General features: G+C 44.0%; 1 protein-coding gene across 1 annotated transcript; it reads left to right on the plus strand.

The window, feature by feature from the left end:
• The first annotated feature begins 8,148 nt into the window (after positions 1-8,148).
• On the plus strand, positions 8,149-17,975 carry LOC135552485 (zinc finger protein 883-like). Its single transcript, XM_064984156.1, has 2 exons — positions 8,149-8,702; positions 13,526-17,975. Exons 1-2 carry the CDS (start codon positions 8,381-8,383, stop codon positions 14,932-14,934), a joined length of 1,731 nt encoding a protein of 576 aa, XP_064840228.1. The 5' UTR covers positions 8,149-8,380; the 3' UTR covers positions 14,935-17,975.
• Positions 17,976-18,072: the final 97 nt, after the last annotated feature.

Consider the following 18,072-nt stretch of genomic DNA (forward strand, 5'->3'; position numbering starts at 1 on the left):
TAGTTACTGGAGATGGAGGTGTGTTCTAGTGGGTCTGTGCAGGTGTGATGTAGTTAATGGAGATGGAGGTGTGTTCTAGTGGGTCTGGGCAGGTGTGATGTAGTTAATGGAGATGGAGGTGTGTTCCAGTGGGTCTGGGTAGGTGTGATGTAGTTAATGGCGATGGGGGTGTGTTCTAGTGGGTCTGGGTAGGTGTGATGTAGTTAATGGAGATGGGGGTGTGATCTAGTGGGTCTGGGCAGGTGTGATGTAGTCAAATGGAGATGGAGGTGTGTTCTAGTGGGTCTGGGCAGGTGTGATGTAGTTAATGGAGATGGAGGTGTGTTCTAGTGGGTCTGGGCAGGTGTGATGTAGTTCATGGAGATGGAGGTGTGTTCCAGTGGGTCTGGGTAGGTGTGATGTAGTTCATGGAGATGGAGGTGTGTTCTAATGGGTCTGGGCAGGTGTGATGTAGTTCATGGAGATGGAGGTGTGTTCCAGTGGGTCTGGGTAGGTGTGATGTAGTTAATGGAGATGGAGGTGTGTTCTAGTGGGTCTGGGCAGGTGTGATGTAGTTAATGGAGATGGAGGTGTGTTCTAGTTGGTCTGGGCAGGTGTGATGTAGTTAATGGAGATGGAGGTGTGTTCTAGTGGGTCTGGGTAGGTGTGATGTAGTTAATGGCGATGGGGGTGTGTTCTAGTGGGTCTGGGCAGGTGTGATGTAGTTAATGGAGATGGAGGTGTGTTCTAGTGGGTCTGGGCAGGTGTGATGTAGTTCATGGAGATGGAGGTGTGTTCTAGTGGGTCTGGGTAGGTGTGATGTAGTTAATGGAGATGGAGGTGTGTTCTAGAGGGTCTGGGCAGGTGTGATGTAGTTAATGGAGATGGAGGTGTGTTCTAGTGGGTCTGGGCAGGTGTGATGTAGTTAATGGAGATGGAGGTGTGTTCTAGTGGGTCTGGGCAGGTGTGATGTAGTCAAATGGAGATGGAGGTGTGTTCTAGTGGGTCTGGGCAGGTGTGATGTAGTTAATGGAGATGTGTTCTAGTGGGTCTGGGCAGGTGTGATGTAGTTAATGGAGATGGAGGTGTGTTCTTGTGGGTCTGGGTAGGTGTGATGTAGTTAATGGCGATGGGGGTGTGTTCTAGTGGGTCTGGGAAGGTGTGATGTAGTTAATGGAGATGGAGGTGTGTTCTAGTGGGTCTGGGCAGGTGTGATGTAGTTAATGGAGATGGAGAGGTGTTCTTGTGGGTCTGGGTCGGTGTGATGTAGTTAATGGCGATGGGGGTGTGTTCTAGTGGGTCTTGGAAGGTGTGATGTAGTTAATGGAGATGAGGTTGTAATTTGTATGTGTATGTTTATAAAATATCAAATGAAATATATGTTTGAAGTCCCAATGCAAACCAATCAGAATTCAAAAGAATGCCAAGGTCAGGTGTGAAGTAATATGGAGGACCAGCCTATTCCCCATGATGTAAACTACAACAGAAATAACTTCAAATGTATAACTTCATATTAATCATGATTTGAGTTATTAAAGTAAACCAACGTTTTGGAAATACATAACGCATCTGACCAAATATCAAAGAAAGTTAGCTATATGCAGTTATCTTAGCCAGCCAGCTAACGTTAGCTATTTAGTCAACTAGCTATGGTCAGCGAGCTGGAGCCCAACTACCGGAGACCAGAACCCAACGAACAAAACCCAACTAAAACATAACTGCAGATCAAAAGAGGCAAACAGAATGATGTCTGGGAAAATCCCCAAAATCCAAAATATAAAGATTGCAGGTGTCAGTCAAGGTTGTAAAAGTTACAAAACACCCATAGTCTACTTCACAGAGGACATGCTGAAAAGTAGTGATGGGGAAACAACGCTTCCTGAAGCATTGGCTCTTTCCATCCAATTGTGTCAAAAATAAATTCATTACTCAAGGCTTTGAGCGACACAGAATTTAGAACAGCCAAATTATTATAGATGACGTCCCACACCGTAGCAGCGTAGCCTTCATGTCTTCTACTAAACCACTGGCCTTGATCGATTGCATCAAGTCCATGCTGCATTGTGGGTAAATTGACTGGCTGACTGATTTATAAATAATAATGAGTAGTTATTTATGATGTATAGTGATTTGTCGATCAGTCAGTTGGCAGTCGCCTGCAGTGTCGAACAAGCCCAATACCAAACCAATCAGGTGGTTGTTCGACGAAATGAAGCCCCAGACATCATTGATGACGTGCTGCTGATAAAGTGATACAGGCATCAGCACACTGCGTTTGAATGATTGTTTCGTGATTTGGACTCATGTCTCGTCGCTCCGGTATCAAATGTAACATATCGAAAAGTTTGCGCAACAAAAAGGAGCAAGCAGGTTGATTTTCTCTTTTGATTTGAGCCCACAGCAAGAAGGCACCAGAGCCTACCATGCTAACGGGTTCCCACTAGATAACACAATCACACAGTTCATGAAAAGCATGAGGTGAAGCTTGAGCGAGATATCAATCTTGCATGATCTTCCTAGATATCGAGCAAGTACTTAGTCCCTTCCCTCAAGTCAGCGAGTCAACACAGGAAGGAGCAATGGATGGATAGTTAATTTATTTCCAAAGCTGCAATGATGGGACACACACAGTATGGCTGAATGATCAGTAGTGATGGGATATAAATAGCACTCCCACGGCAATTCTACATAAATCTGCCCTATAATATACTAACAAAAAAACTATTGAAATGTCTATCAAAGTCATTGTGATCGTATAGTGGATTTAAAAATTCCTACTAATTCATAATTTACTATCATAAATTAATCAATTGTTTCCATGTGTCTCATATTCACGACATCAGAATAAACTGTGATCCATTTAAGTATCAAAATATATCAAATTAACATGGAAAATGACTCAATGTCCCTCTGGTGGCGAAAAGGAATAATACACCTAAACTAACAAAACCGGGCTGATAAACTGGCTGGTGTTCATGAGTTTATAAAACATACTTTATACATTTGTCATAAATGACCTGCATTGATGAGACACACAGTGTGGATGAACGATCAGTAGTGAACAGGGTAAAGAAGATGCATTCTTCGCGTTCCTAGGAAACTATGCAGTTTTTTGTTTTTTTTACGTGTTATTTCTTACATTAGTACCCCAGGTCATCTTAGGTTTCATTACATACAGTCGAGAAGAACTACTGAATATAAGATCAGCGTCAACTCACCATCAGTACGACCAAGAATATGATTTTCGCGAAGCGGATCCTGTGTTCTGCCTTTCAACCAGGACAACGGAATGGATCCCAGCCGGCGACCGAAAAAAACGACTTCGTAAAAGAGGGAAACGAGGCGGTCTTCTGGTCAGACTACGGAGACGGGCACATCGTGCCCCACTTCCTAGCATTCTTCTCGCCAATGTCCAGTCTCTTGACAACAAGGTTGATGAAATCCGAGCAAGGGTAGCATTCCAGAGGGACATCAGAGACTGTAACGTTCTTTGCTTCACGGAAACATGGCTCACTGGAGAGACGCTTTCGGATGCGGTGCAGCCAGCGGGTTTCTCCACACATCGCGCCGACAGAAACAAACACCTTTCTGGTAAGAAGACTGGTGGGGGCGTATGCCTTATGGCTAACGAGACGTGGTGTGATCACAGAAACATACAGGAACTCAAATCCTTCTGTTCACCTGATTTAGAATTCCTCACAATCAAATGTAGACCGCATTATCTACCAAGAGAATTCTCTTCGATTATAATCACAGCCGTATATATTCCCCCCCAAGCAGACACATCGATGGCTCTGAACGAACTTTATTTGACTCTTTGCAAACTGAAATCCACACATCCTGAGGCTGCATTCATTGTTGCTGGGGATTTTAACAAGGCTAATCTGAAAACAAGACTCCCTAAAATGTATCAGCATATCAATTGTGCCACCAGGGCTGGCAAAACCTTGGATCACTGTTATTCTAACTTCCGCGACGCATATAAGGCCCTGCCCCGCCCCCCTTTCGGAAAAGCTGACCATGACTCCATTTTGCTGATCCCTGCCTACAGACAAAAACTAAAACAAGAAGCTCCCACGCTGAGGTCTGTCCAACGCTGGTCTGACCAAGCTGATTCCACACTCCAAGACTGCTTCCATCACGTGGACTGGGACATGTTTCATATTGCGTCAGGCAACAACATTGACGAATATGCTGATTCGGTGTGCCAGTTCATTAGAACGTGCGTTGAAGATGTCGTTCCCATAGCAACGATTAAAACATTCCCTAACCAGAAACCGTGGATTGATGGCAGCATTCGCGTGAAACGGAAAGCACGAACCACTGCTTTTAATCAGAGCAAGGTGACTGGTAACATGACCGAATATAAACAGTGCAGCTATTCCCTCCGTAAGGCTATCAAACAAGCTAAGCGTCAGTATAGAGACAAAGTAGAATCTCAATTCAACGGCTCAGACACAAGAGGTATGTGGCAGGGTCTACAGTCAATCACGGACTACAAGAAGAAATCCAGCCCAGTCATGGACCAGGATGTCTTGCTCCCAGGCAGACTAAATAACTTTTGCCCGCTTTGAGGACAATACAGTGCCACTGACACGGCCTGCAACGGAAACATGTGGTCTCTCCTTCACTGCAGCCGAGGTGAGTAAAACATTTAAACGTGTTAACCCTCGCAAGGCTGCAGGCCCAGACGGCATCCCCAGCCGCGCTCTCAGAGCATGCGCAGACCAGCTGGCTGGTGTGTTTACGGACATATTCAATCAATCCCTATACCAGTCTGCTGTTCCTAGATGCTTCAAGAGGGCCACCATTGTTCCTGTTCCCAAGAAAGCTAAGGTAACTGAGCTAAACGACTACCTCCCCGTAGCACTCACTTCCGTCATCATGAAGTGCTTTGAGAGACTAGTCAAGGACCATATCACCTCCACCCTACCTGACACCCTAGACCCACTCCAATTTGCTTACCGCCCAAATAGGTCCACAGACGACGCAATCTCAACCACACTGCACACTGCCCTAACCCATCTGGACAAGAGGAATACCTATGTGAGAATGCTGTTCATCGACTACAGCTCGGCATTTAACACCATAGTACCCTCCAAGCTCGTCATCAAGCTCGAGACCCTGGGTCTCGACCCCGCCCTGTGCAACTGGGTACTGGACTTCCTGACGGGCCGCTCCCAGGTGGTGAGGGTAGGCAACAACATCTCCACCCCGCTGATCCTCAACACTGGGGCCCCACAAGGGTGCGTTCTGAGCCCTCTCCTGTACTCCCTGTTCACCCACGACTGCACGGCAACGCACGCCTCCAACTCAATCATCAAGTTTGCGGACGACACAACAGTGGTAAGCTTGATTACCAACAACGACGAGACGGCCTACAGGGAGGAGGTGAGGGCCCTCGGAGTGTGGTGTCAGGACAATAACCTCACACTCAACGTCAACAAAACTAAGGAGATGATTGTGGACTTCAGGAAACAGCAGAGGGAACACCCCCCTATCCACATCGATGGAACAGTAGTGGAGAGGGTAGTAAGTTTTAAGTTCCTCGGCATACACATCACAGACAAACTAAATTGGTCCACTCACGCAGACAGCATCGTGAAGAAGGCGCAGCAGCGCCTCTTCAACCTCAGGAGGCTGAAGAAATTCGGCTTGTCACCAAAAACACTCACAAACTTCTACAGATGCACAATTGAGAGCATCCTGGCGGACTGTATCACCGCCTGGTACGGCAACTGCTCCGCCCACAACCGTAAGGCTCTCCAGAGGGTAGTGAGGTCTGCACAACGTATCACCGGGGGCAAACTACCTGCCCTCCAGGACACCTACACCACCCGATGTTACAGGAAGGCCATAAAGATCATTAAGGACAACACCCACCCGAGCCACTGCCTGTTCACCCCGCTATCACCCAGAAGGCGAGGTCAGTACAGGTGCATCAAAGCTGGGACCGAGAGACTGAAAAACAGCTTCTATCTCAAGGCCATCAGACTGTTAAACAAATCAAATCAAATTTTATTTGTCACATACACATGGTTAGCAGATGTTAATGCGAGTGTAGCGAAATGCTTGTGCTTCTAGTTCCGACAATGCAGTAATAACCAACAAGTAATCTAACTAACAATTCCTAAACTACTGTCTTATACACAGTGTAAGGGGATAAAGAATATGTACATAAAGATATATGAATGAGTGATGGTACAGAGCAGCATAGGCAAGATACAGTAACTGGTATCGAGTACAGTATATACATATGAGATGAGTATGTAAACAAAGTGGCATAGTTAAAGTGGCTAGTGATACATGTATTACATAAGGATGCAGTCGATGATATAGAGTACAGTATATACGTATGCATATGAGATTAATAATGTAGGGTAAGTAACATTATATAAGGTAGCATTGTTTAACGTGGCTAGTGATATATTTACATAATTTCCCATCAATTCCCATTATTAAAGTGGCTGGAGTTGAGTCAGTGTCAGTGTGTTGGCAGCAGCCACTCAATGTTAGTGGTGGCTGTTTAACAGTCTGATGGCCTTGAGATAGAAGCTGTTTTTCAGTCTCTCGGTCCCAGCTTTGATGCACCTGTACTGACCTCGCCTTCTGGATGATAGCGGGGTGAACAGGCAGTGGCTCGGGTGGTTGATGTCCTTGATGATCTTTATGGCCTTCCTGTAACATCGGGTGGTGTAGGTGTCCTGGAGGGCAGGTAGTTTGCCCCCGGTGATGCATTGTGCAGACCTCACTACCCTCTGGAGAGCCTTACGGTTGAGGGCGGAGCAGTTGCCGTACCAGCAACCACTAACATTGAGTGGCTGCTGCCAACACACTGACTCAACTCCAGCCACTTCAATAATGGGAATTGATAGGAAAGGATGTAAAATATATCACTAGCCACTTTAAACAATGCTACCTAATATAATGTTTACATACCCTACATTATTCATCTCATATGTATACGTATATACTGTACTCTATCATCTACTGCATCCTTATGTAATACATGTATCACTAGCCACTTTAACTATGCTACTTTGTTTACATACTCATCTCATATGTATATACTGTACTCGATATCATCTACTGTATCTTGCCTATGCTGCTCTGCACCATCACTCATTCATATCTTTATGTACATATTCTTTATCCCCTTACACTGTGTATACGATATTAGTTTTGGAATTGTTAGTTAGATTACTTGTTGGTTATTACTGCATTGTCGGAACTGGAAGCACAAGCATTTCGCTACACTCGCATTAACATCTGCTAACCATGTGTATGTGACAAATAAAATTTGATTTGAATTTGAAAGAGGGATCTTTAGCATGAAACCCACATGGAAAACTGAGATTTGGCAAATAACAGAGGCTTACTTGACACCAAACCAACAACAGTAGTTCCTAAAACATAAATTGCTAATGTATGATTTAAAACGTGGATTTTATCATGTAATGTCAACTTTATACATTTATATCCCAGGACCACTCAATTTTCAAATTCTCCAAAAATCTGCTGTGGATTACCCAGAATCACCAAGTGTAATGTAAACACACGAGCAGCGCAGCGGTCTAAGGTATGGCATCTCGGTGCTAGAAGCGTCACTACAGACCCTGGTTCAAATCCAGGCTGTATCATAACAGGCCGTGATTGGGAGTCCCATAGGGCACGGCACAATTGGCCCAGCATCGTCTGGGTTAGGGTTTGGCCGGGGTCGGCCGTCAATGTAAATAAGAATTTGTTCTTAACTGACTTGCCTAGTTAAATAAAGGTTAAATATATTTAAAACATGTAGCTTCATTACACCGTTACACTGGCATTCAAACTCAGTAGCACAGAGTAGATCATCCATAGGACCTTGGGAAATAGTGCATTGTGGGTAGTTTATAAGATTTCCCGAAATCAGTTAAAAAATATGTAATAACGCAAAAACATAACTGTTTGTACTCATAGGTAACCATATCGTGACTACAACTAGCTTACCAAGTCTTTAACCAGACTGTATTGTTACACTGGTGAGTAAAAACTAATGCTCCCTACACTTTAACTTGTTGTCTGAAGATAAAATATACATCTTACTCAACTGCGTTACCCTTTCCAGTCAGCAGATGGCGGTCTGGGAATTTAAGGTTATGCTGGTAGTGTGACGTATAATCTAGTGGACGGAACGCTTCTTTCAACAGCAGCAACAACAGATAGTCAGACTCCTCGGTAGCTTGCTAGACAAAATAGCCGAACCAATATAGCTCTTTAGACGCTTTAGTGTATATTAGCCACTGTGTTTTAAACCCACTTCTATCGTCTAGTTAGTTAACCGATTTAATTTCATATTTACGGTGTTGTTATTTGTCAGCTAGCGGGCTGGTTGTTAGCATTAGCCTAGCTAACATCCCCGACCATGCGGTCACTAAGCCACTCCCCTGCTAAAGGAGAGGAGGATATCACAGTAAAACAAGAAGTAGAGGGTGAGGTCGTTACTGTGAAAGAAGAGGACGCGTTCAGAGTGAAAGAGGAGGAGGATGTTACAGTAAAAGGAGAGGAGGATGCAGTTCATGGAGTGAAAGAAGAGGGAGAGATAACTGTTACATCGAAAAAGGAGGAGGAGGAGGAACCTGGATACCTGGTCCCGGTTTCCCAAACGCATCCTAAGGCATCCAATGGTTCTAACGATGCATTTAGCTATAAAATGGTTTTGAGAAACCGTTCCCTGATTAACACTCGTAAGTACTGTCTTACAAACAGGCACAACCTCTGCAGTTGTTGAACTGATGTTTGGTGTTAAAGGGGAAATCTGCAATTGATACATCCATATAGTGACTTTTAAATTATTTATTTATAGCCATTGATTCTTGGAAGAATATAACACATGCCTCATGAGCTTATTTCAACTGTTGTACCCAATTAGAACCCCAAATAAGCTTTTAACCACTCTCAAATTCATAGAGAAAGCTATTGTAGCAACCGTGTCAAGAAGTTCAGAAGTCTTGGCGTAACAGTTATAAGGTGTTGACTTGACAGTCGCTGGACCCAGGTTTGAGCAGCTCAGGGCTACCCCCTGAATTCACTACACTATGAATACAAGGACTGGCCATCCATGAGGTAAAAATTATCGTTTTAAACCGATTTTGAGGCTATATAGTATATTCTATAATTGCCAGTGAAGATTTCCTGTGGGGGCAAATTATTAGAGCTGTTGATAAGTTATTGTATAATATTCAGCCAAATTTTTTTCATGCCATTACATTAAAGGCAAGACATACTTAGATTCAATTACAGTCATGAATTGGTTTGAAATCTTTGCTTTAAACCCTTCTCAAAGTTGGTGCCCTGACGGGTTTGTAAAAAATGGTTTGTCATGAAACACAATTTTTTAATTTAATTTAAATGTAACCTTTATTTAACTAGGCAAGTCAGTTAAGAACAAATTCTAATTTACAGTGACTGCCTACCCCGGACGATGCTGGGCCAATTGTGCGCCACCCTATGGGACTCCCAATCACGACCGGTTGTGAAACAGCCTGGATTTGATGCCTCAAGTACTGAGATGCAGTGTCCGCTGCGCCACCTGGGGACCCCAAAATCATGTTCTAGTGCTGTCCCCAACTAAAATACATCTTGGTCAACCAAAAGTCATCTGTTCTTTCTACTAATAGCCCCAAGTGTTTTTATAAAATCAAATATCCGTACTGAACTTGTCTGATGCTTTAACCTGTCTGGCACCAGTGGGACGGTAGCGTCCCATCTCGACAACAGCAAGTGAAATTACACGGCGCCAAATTCAAAACAACAGAAATCCCATAATTAAAATTCCTCAAACATATAGTGGGGCAAAAATAAGTATTTAGTCAGCCACCAATTGTGCAAGTTCTCCCACTTAAAAAGATGAGAGAGGTCTGTAATTTTCATCATAGGTACACTTCAACTATGACAGACAAAATGGAAAAACAAACAAACAGAAAATCAAATTGTAGGATTTTTTATGAATTTATTTGCAAATTATGGTGGAAAATAAGTATTTGGTTAATAACAAAAGTTTATCTCAATACTTTGTTATGTACCCTTTGTTGGCAATGACAAAGGTCTCCTTCACCCAAATCCAGATAGCTGGTGTTCTGAAAGAGTTGCAAAACATGGACCTTTACAAATCTGGTGGGCTAGACAATCTGGACCCTCTCTTTCTAAAATGATCCGCCGCCATTTTGGCAACCCTCATCATTAGTCTGTTCAACTTCTCTTTCGTATCGTCCGAGATTCCTAAAGATTGGAACGCTTCCGCGGTCATCCCCCTCTTCAAAGAGGGTGACACTCTAGACCCAAACTGTTACAGACCTATATCCATCTTGCCCTGTCTTTCAAAAGTCTTCGGAAGCCAAGTTAACCTGTTGAAACTCTAGGGGCGCAATTTCATTTTTGGATGAAAAACGTTCCCGTTTTAAACAAGATATTTTGTCACAAAAAGATGCTCAACTATGCATATAATTGATAGCTTTCGAAAGAAAACACTCTGACGTGTCCAGAACTGCAAAGATATTTTCTGTGCGTGCCCTAGAACGTGAGCTTCAGGCAAAACCAAGATGAGACGGCATCCAGGAAATTAGCAGGATTTTTGAGGCTCTGTTTTCCATTGTCTCCTTATATGGCTGTGAATGCGAGAGGAGTAAGTCTGCCCTTTCTGTCGTTTCCCCAAGGTGTCTGCAGCATTGTGACGTATTTGTAGGCATATCATTGGAAGATTGACCATAAGAGACCACATTTACCAGGTGTCCGCCCGGTGTCCTGCGCCGAAATTGGTGCGCAAAAGTCAGCTGCAAGTATTTTTCCATGGAATTTAGAGAAGAATGCAAGCTTCCACGAACGATATATCAATGAAGAGATATGTGAAAAAACACCTTGAGGATTGATTCCAAACAACGTTTGTCATGTTTCGGTCGATATTATTGAGTTATTTCGGAAAAAGTTTGACGTTGTAGGTGACTTAATTTTCGTTTAGTTTCGGTCGTCAAATGTGATGTACAAAACGGAGCGATTTCTCCTACACACAGACACTTTCAGAAAAAACTGCGCATTTGGTATGTAACTGAGAGTCTCCTCATTGAAAACATCCGAAGCTCTTCAAAGGTAAATGATTTTATTTATTTGGTTATCTGGTTTTTGTGAAAATGTTGCGTGCTAAATGCTACTCAAAATGCTAAGCTAGCTTAGCATACTCTTACACAAATTAGTCAATTGCTATGGTTCAAAAGCATATTTTGAAAATCTGAGATGACAGTGTTGTTAAGAAAAGGCTAAGCTTGAGAGCAGGCGCATTATTTTCATTTTATTTGCGATTTTCAGAAATCGTTAACGTTGCGTTATGCTAATGAGCCTGAGGCTTTAGTCACGATCCCAGATCCGGGATGGGGAGATTCAAGAGGTTATTAACAAACCTCCAAACGAACTTCAATGCCATACAACACTCCTTCCGTGACCTCCAACTGCTCTTAAACGCTAGTAAAACTACGTGTGCTCTTCAACCTATTGCTGCCCGCACCAGCCCATCCAGCACCACTACTCTGGACGGTTCTGACTTAAAATATGCGGACAACTATAAATACCTAGGTGTCTGGCTAGACTGTAAATTTTCAATCCAATCTTCCTATTTCGCAGCAAAGCCTCCTTCACTCACGCTGCCAAACATATCCTCGTAAAACTGACTATCCTACCGATCCTTGACTTCGGTAATGTCATTTTCAAAATAGCCTCCAACACTCAACTCAGCAAACTGGATGCAGTCTATCACAGTGTCATCTGTTTTGTCACCAAAGCCCCATATACCACCCACCACTGCGACCTGTATGCTCTCGTCAGCCGGCCCTCGCTACATATTTGTCGCCAAACCCACTGTCTCCAGGTCATCTATAAGTCTTTGCTATGCCGCCTTAACTCAGCTCACTGGTCACCATAGCAACACTCACCCATAGCATGCGCTCCAGGAGGTATATCTCACTGGTCATCCCCAAAGCCAACACCTACTTTGGCTGCCTTTCCTTCCAGTTCTCTGCTGCCAATGCCTGGAACGAATTGCAAAAATAGCTGAAGTTGGAGACTTATATCTCCCTCACTAACTTTAAGCATTAGCTATCTTAGTAGCTTACCGATCGCTGCAGCTGTACACAGCCCATCTGTAAATAGCCTATCCAACTGCCTACCTCATCCCATGTTTTTTACTTTTTTAAACTCTTTTGCACACCAGTATTTCTACTTGCACATCATCATCAGCACATCCATTGATGGATACGCTATTATACAACACACAGCTATTTTCCTATATTTGTTGTTCGGTGAAATTATTGGTCCTACAGTAGGTCTATGTTAGGTGATGTTATGGGTCCTACAGTAGGTCTATGTTGTTGTTAGGTGAAGTTAGGGGTCCTACACTAGGTCTATGTTATTGTTAGGTGAAGTTATGGGTCCTACAGTAGGTCTATGTTGTTGTTAGGTGAAGTTAGGGGTCCTACACTAGGTCTATGTTATTGTTAGGTGAAGTTATGGGTCCTACAGTAGGTCTATGTTGTTGTTAGATAAAGTTGTGGGTCCAACAGTAGGTCTATGTTGTTGTTAGGTGACGTTATGGGTCCTACAGTAGGTCTATGTTGTTGTTATGTGTCCTAGAGTACGCTATGTATGTCATGCAACAACAACCAAAGTGCTTCTTCGTTCATTACATAGGTATACTTGTTGTTAGGGGAAGTTATTGGCCAATTTGGCTAACAGTGTACAAACCCTCATTGTCAGGTTGATGGAAAAGCTAGACAAAGAGCACTTTACTGGTTGAAGTGTTTTTTTAAATACAAAGCTGTTGATTTGCGATGATGACACAAACATTATATTAAGCAGGACATTCAAACGAGCCTTACAATTATAATCCAAAGTCTTGTGAAATGCACTCATAAGCAACCTGGACATGGAGGTTACTCTCCTGAGTTTTCCCATATTCACATTCAGAATACACTGTGAAAAACTGAAATCTTTGCTCACCATTTTTGCTCCAAGCAGATATACTATGTCCGTAACTAGTGGTTTCTTCATTAGCAGGGAGGAGTTTCTGCAACCAGATATACTACATCCATAACTAGTGGTTTCCTCATTAGCAGGGAGGAGTTTCTGCAACCAGATATACTACATCCATAACTAACGGTTTCCTCATTAGCAGGGAGGAGTTTCTGCAATCAAATTGTATGTGCATTGCCCTCATGCCGCAATTTTATTAAACACAGAAAGGGACCTATATTGGAGACCAAAAGTCGTCTGGTACACCGCTTAGAGTTTCAACAACATAAATAACTTATTTCTAGCCTACAATCATCGATGTTACTACTAATGTGAAAACAAGACAAAATTTGACTTGTTGCTCATTTTAAGACAAATGTCAAATAATTTTAACGTTCATTACAGACGTCAATTATTGTACAACATCATGGCTACGCTGTTGGCATCACCTTTTACAGTGGATTTCTGCTGTTGTGGTCCTTTAATCATCTGTCTGACTTTGTTGTTCACACAGGAGAGATATGGGACTATCGTGGATCCTCTGGGGAGCCTCAACAACCTCATGATGCTGAAAAGGCAGAGAAGAGTCTCTCCAGATCAGAACACCTCAAGAAACACCTGCAGAGATCCACAGGGAAGGGAACTCACTGCTGCTCTGACTATGGGAAGAAATTCACCTCATCGAGCATTAAAATTCACCAGAGAACACACACAGGAGAGAAATCTTATAGCTGTGGTCAATGTGGGAAGAGATATGCTTCATCTGGCTCACTGACTATACACCATAGAACACACACAGGAGAGAAATCTTATAGCTGTGATCAATGTGGGAAGAGTTTTAGTCAATCTGGAGATCTGACAGTGCACCAGAGAATACACACAGGGGAGAAACCTTATAGCTGTGGTCAATGTGGGAAGAGTTATGTTCAATCTAGCCATCTGACTCTACACCAGAGAATTCACACAGGAGAGAAACCTTATATCTGTGATCAATGTGGGAAGAGATTTGCTGCATCTGGCTCTCTGACTATACACCAGAGAACACACACAGGAGAGAAACCTTATAGCTGTGGTCAATGTGGGAAGAGCTTTGCTACATCTGGCTCGCTGACTATACACAATAGAACACACACAGGAGAGAAACCTTATAGCTGTGATCAATGTGGGAAGAGTTTTAGTCAATCTGGAGATCTGACAGTGCACCAGAGAATACACACAGGAAAGAAATCGTGTAGCTGTGATCAATGTGGGAAGAGATTTGCTGCATCTGGCTCTCTGACTCTCCACCGGAGAATTCACACAGGCGAGAAACCTTATAGCTGTGTTCAATGTGGGAAGAGATTTGCTGCATCTGGCTATCTGACTTTACACCAGAGAACACACACAGGAGAGAAACCTTATAGCTGCGATCAATGTGGGAAGAGTTATGTTCAATCTTGCCATCTGACTCAACACCAGAGAACACACACTGGAGAGAAACCTTATAGCTGTGATCAATGTGGGAAGAGTTTTGTTAGATCTAACCAGCTGACTTTACACCAGAGAACACACACAGGAGAGAAATCCTATATCTGTGGTCAATGTGGGAAGAGTTTTGTTCGATCTGACCAGCTGACATTACACCAGAGAACACACACAGGAGAGAAACCTTATAGCTGTGCTCAATGTGGGAGGTGTTTTACTACATCTAGCTCTCTGACAGTACACCAGAGAAAACACACAGGAGAAAAACCTTATAGCTGTGTTCAATGTGGGAAGAGTTTTGTTACATCTAACCAGCTGACTTTACACCAGAGAACACACACAGGAGTGAAACCTTATCGCTGTGCTCAATGTGGGAGGAGTTTTACTACATCTAGCTCTCTGACAGTACACCAGAGAACACACACAGGAGAGAAATCTTATAGCTGTGACCAGAGATAGTCTTATAAAAGATCTCTGATCAAATATTAGAAAATACACACATGAAGGAGTTGTTTCATGATTTCAATGAATTAATGTCACAATGTAGAATGTTTTAACATTGTAGTTGGAGTATTATAATGATGTCACAATATAGAACCCTAAATGTTGGCACCCCCTTATGAATTGATTACAACATGGTATGGATATTAGCCTCAGGGGAAAAATCCAGGCTCTGGAATGGAAGAGTACTATTTATGTGATTTAACAAAAATTGACAAACAAAAAAAATAGTTCAAATTTATTTATATAGCCCTTCTTACATCAGCTGATATCTGAAAGTGCTGTACAGAAAACCCCAAGCAGCAAGCAATGCAGGTGTCGAAGCACGGTGGCTAGGAAAAACTCCCTGGAAAGGCCAAAACCTAGGAAGAAACCTAGAGAGGGACCAGGCTTTGAGATGTGGCCAGTCCTCTTCTGGCTGTGCCGGGTGGAGATTATAACAGAACATGGCCAAGATGTTCATAAATGACCAGCATTGTCAAATAATAATAATCACAGTAGTTGTCGAGGGTGCAACAGGTCAGCACATCAGGAGTAAATGTCAGTTGGCTTTTCATAGACAATCGTTAAGAGTATCTCTATCGCTCCTGCTGTCTCTAGAGAGTTGAAAACAGCAGGTCTGAGACAGGTAGCACGTCCGGTGAACAGGTCAGGGTTCCATAGCCACAGGCATAACAGTTGAAACTGGAGCAGCAGCACGGCCAGGTGGACTGGGGACAGTCATCATGCCAGGTAGTCCTGAGGCATGGTCCTAGGGCTCAGGTCCTCCGAGAGAGAGAAAGAAAGAGAGATTTGGAGAGAGCATACTTAAATTCACACAGGACACCGGATAAGACAGGAGAAGTACTCCAGATATATCAAACTGACCCTAGCCCCCCGACACAAACTACTGCAGCATAAATACTGGAGGCTGAAACAGGAGGGGTCAGGAGACACTGTGGCCCCATCCGATGATACCCCCGGACAGGGCCAAACAGGAAGGATATAACCCCACCCACTTTGCCAAAGCACAGCCCCCACACCACTCGAGGGATACCTTCAACCACCAACTTATCATCCTGAGACAAGGCAGAGTATAGCCCACAAAGATCTCCGCCACGGCACAACCCGGGGGGGGGGGCAACCCAGACAGGAAGATCACGTCAGTGACTCAACCCACTCAAGTGACGCACCCACCCCCCCCTAGGGACGGCATGAATGAGCACCAGTGAGCCAGTGACTCAGCCCCTGTAATAGGGTTAGAGGCAGAGAATCCCCGTGGAGAGAGGGGAACCGGCCAGGCAGAGACAGCAAGGGAGGTTCGTTGCTCCAGAGCCTTTCCGTTCACCTTCACACTCCTGGGTCAGACTACACTCAATCAGATGACCTACTGAAGAGATGAGTCTTCAGTAAAGACTTAAAGGTTGGGACCAAGTCTGCGTCTCTCACATGGATAGGCAGACCATTCCATTAAAATGGAGATCTATAGGAGAAAGCCCTGCCTCCAGCTGTTTGCTTAGAAATTCTAGGGACAATTAGGAGTTGTGTTACACTTACCACGTTGGTGACCCACTTGAATCAAAATGCAATACTTCAAAATGTGGCGAGCTGTTTTCTACAAATTGTCCTCTAACCAGGGATGTACACATTACTCCCAGATTCTGTGTGGTTTTTGAGCTGTTAGTTTTAACAGGACGTGCAACCTCATCTCTCTCGTACAATTGATTTTAGCATGATATCAATGAGTGATGACAAATACTTATTGCATTCACTTGTTTAGCGACCCCTAAATTTAAATGCACCACTCCCAAATGTAGCTGACTCTTCTGCAGGTTGTCCTTTAACCAGTGAGGTAAAATATATCTCCCATTTCCATGTGTTTGTTTTTGTTGTGTCAGTTTCAACAGCACGTACAACCAAATTTACCCCCTAATCGATATTAGTGATTTATTGCTACTTGTCAAAACAACAGTGTTTTTGGTGCTTGAGCAGTTTATAAGGAGCTTGTTTAAAAAAATTGGTGTCACCTCGTTAGTCAGTTTGTGTTACAGCTGTGCTGGCTTGTCCATCTCATTAGTGGGAAGGTGTTTCACCTGAGCTGGTCCAGGTTCTATTTAAGATTGTCTGGTCCAGTGCTCTAGTTGTCTTGATAGATGTGGAGAGTCAACACCTTTAGTTGCGCCACCTTTTTCAGTTTGCTTCCTGTTTTTAACTTTTTCTTGTTTTTTTGGAAGAGGTTGGAGAGCCAGGTGTGCTATTCTCCTTGCGGAGATGGCGCAGGAAAAAGCGTCACGGTCGGTTCCAGTAGTTGGGCTGGCCAATACGGTGCGTTTTTCTTGGAGGGAAAGAGAGATGGAGCCTTGGGGGAGAGAAACCTTTGCGAGGACCATTCTGATGGGGCATCTGAAGTTGAAGGTGAAAGATGTCCTCTGCCTTCAGGGGAATCCGGTGGAAAAAGGGTTTGATGTGACTGTACATTTGGAAGAACAGCACGACGAGATTATGAAGATTGTGAGGGAAGGGAAAGAAGAAGGACCCCTGTGCCATTACACGGTGACCAGCCTGGCAAGGAACAACTTCAGGGTGGTCACCGTAACCATGTACAATCCGCATGTGAAGGATGAAGAGGTGAGGGCCTTTCTGGGGAGATATATGGACAATGTCTCCTCAGCGAGGTACCTCAGGGACTCCCTGTGTTTCTGGAACGGAAAGAGAGGTTTCCAGGCGTTACTCAGGGAGTCCCCGAAGAGTGTGGATGGCTACCTCCATCCTCCGGCGATGTTCTCCCTGGGGGCTGACAGGGGAACACTCTACTATGCACGTCAGCCCCCGTTCTGCAGGCGTTGTATGGCCTACGGCCATACCCTGACCTCGTGCAGTAACAAGAAATGTCGGTTTTGTGGGTCGGAAGAGCACGAGGTCAGCGAGTGTGACGAGCCCAAGGCTTGCCACGGGTGTGGCTCCAGAGAACACCTGTGGCGTGATTGCCTGGCTCGTCACAGGTCATATGCGTCTGCAGCTGGGGGGAGCGGGGGATGGGGGGAGAAAAGAAAGGACGCGTGCGGATTGTACGGATGGCACAGGGGAAAGGATGGAGAAGGACGAAGAATGGAAGAA

Source organism: Oncorhynchus masou, chromosome 13 (assembly GCF_036934945.1).
Source record: "Oncorhynchus masou masou isolate Uvic2021 chromosome 13, UVic_Omas_1.1, whole genome shotgun sequence".
Taxonomy (NCBI): domain Eukaryota; kingdom Metazoa; phylum Chordata; class Actinopteri; order Salmoniformes; family Salmonidae; genus Oncorhynchus; species Oncorhynchus masou.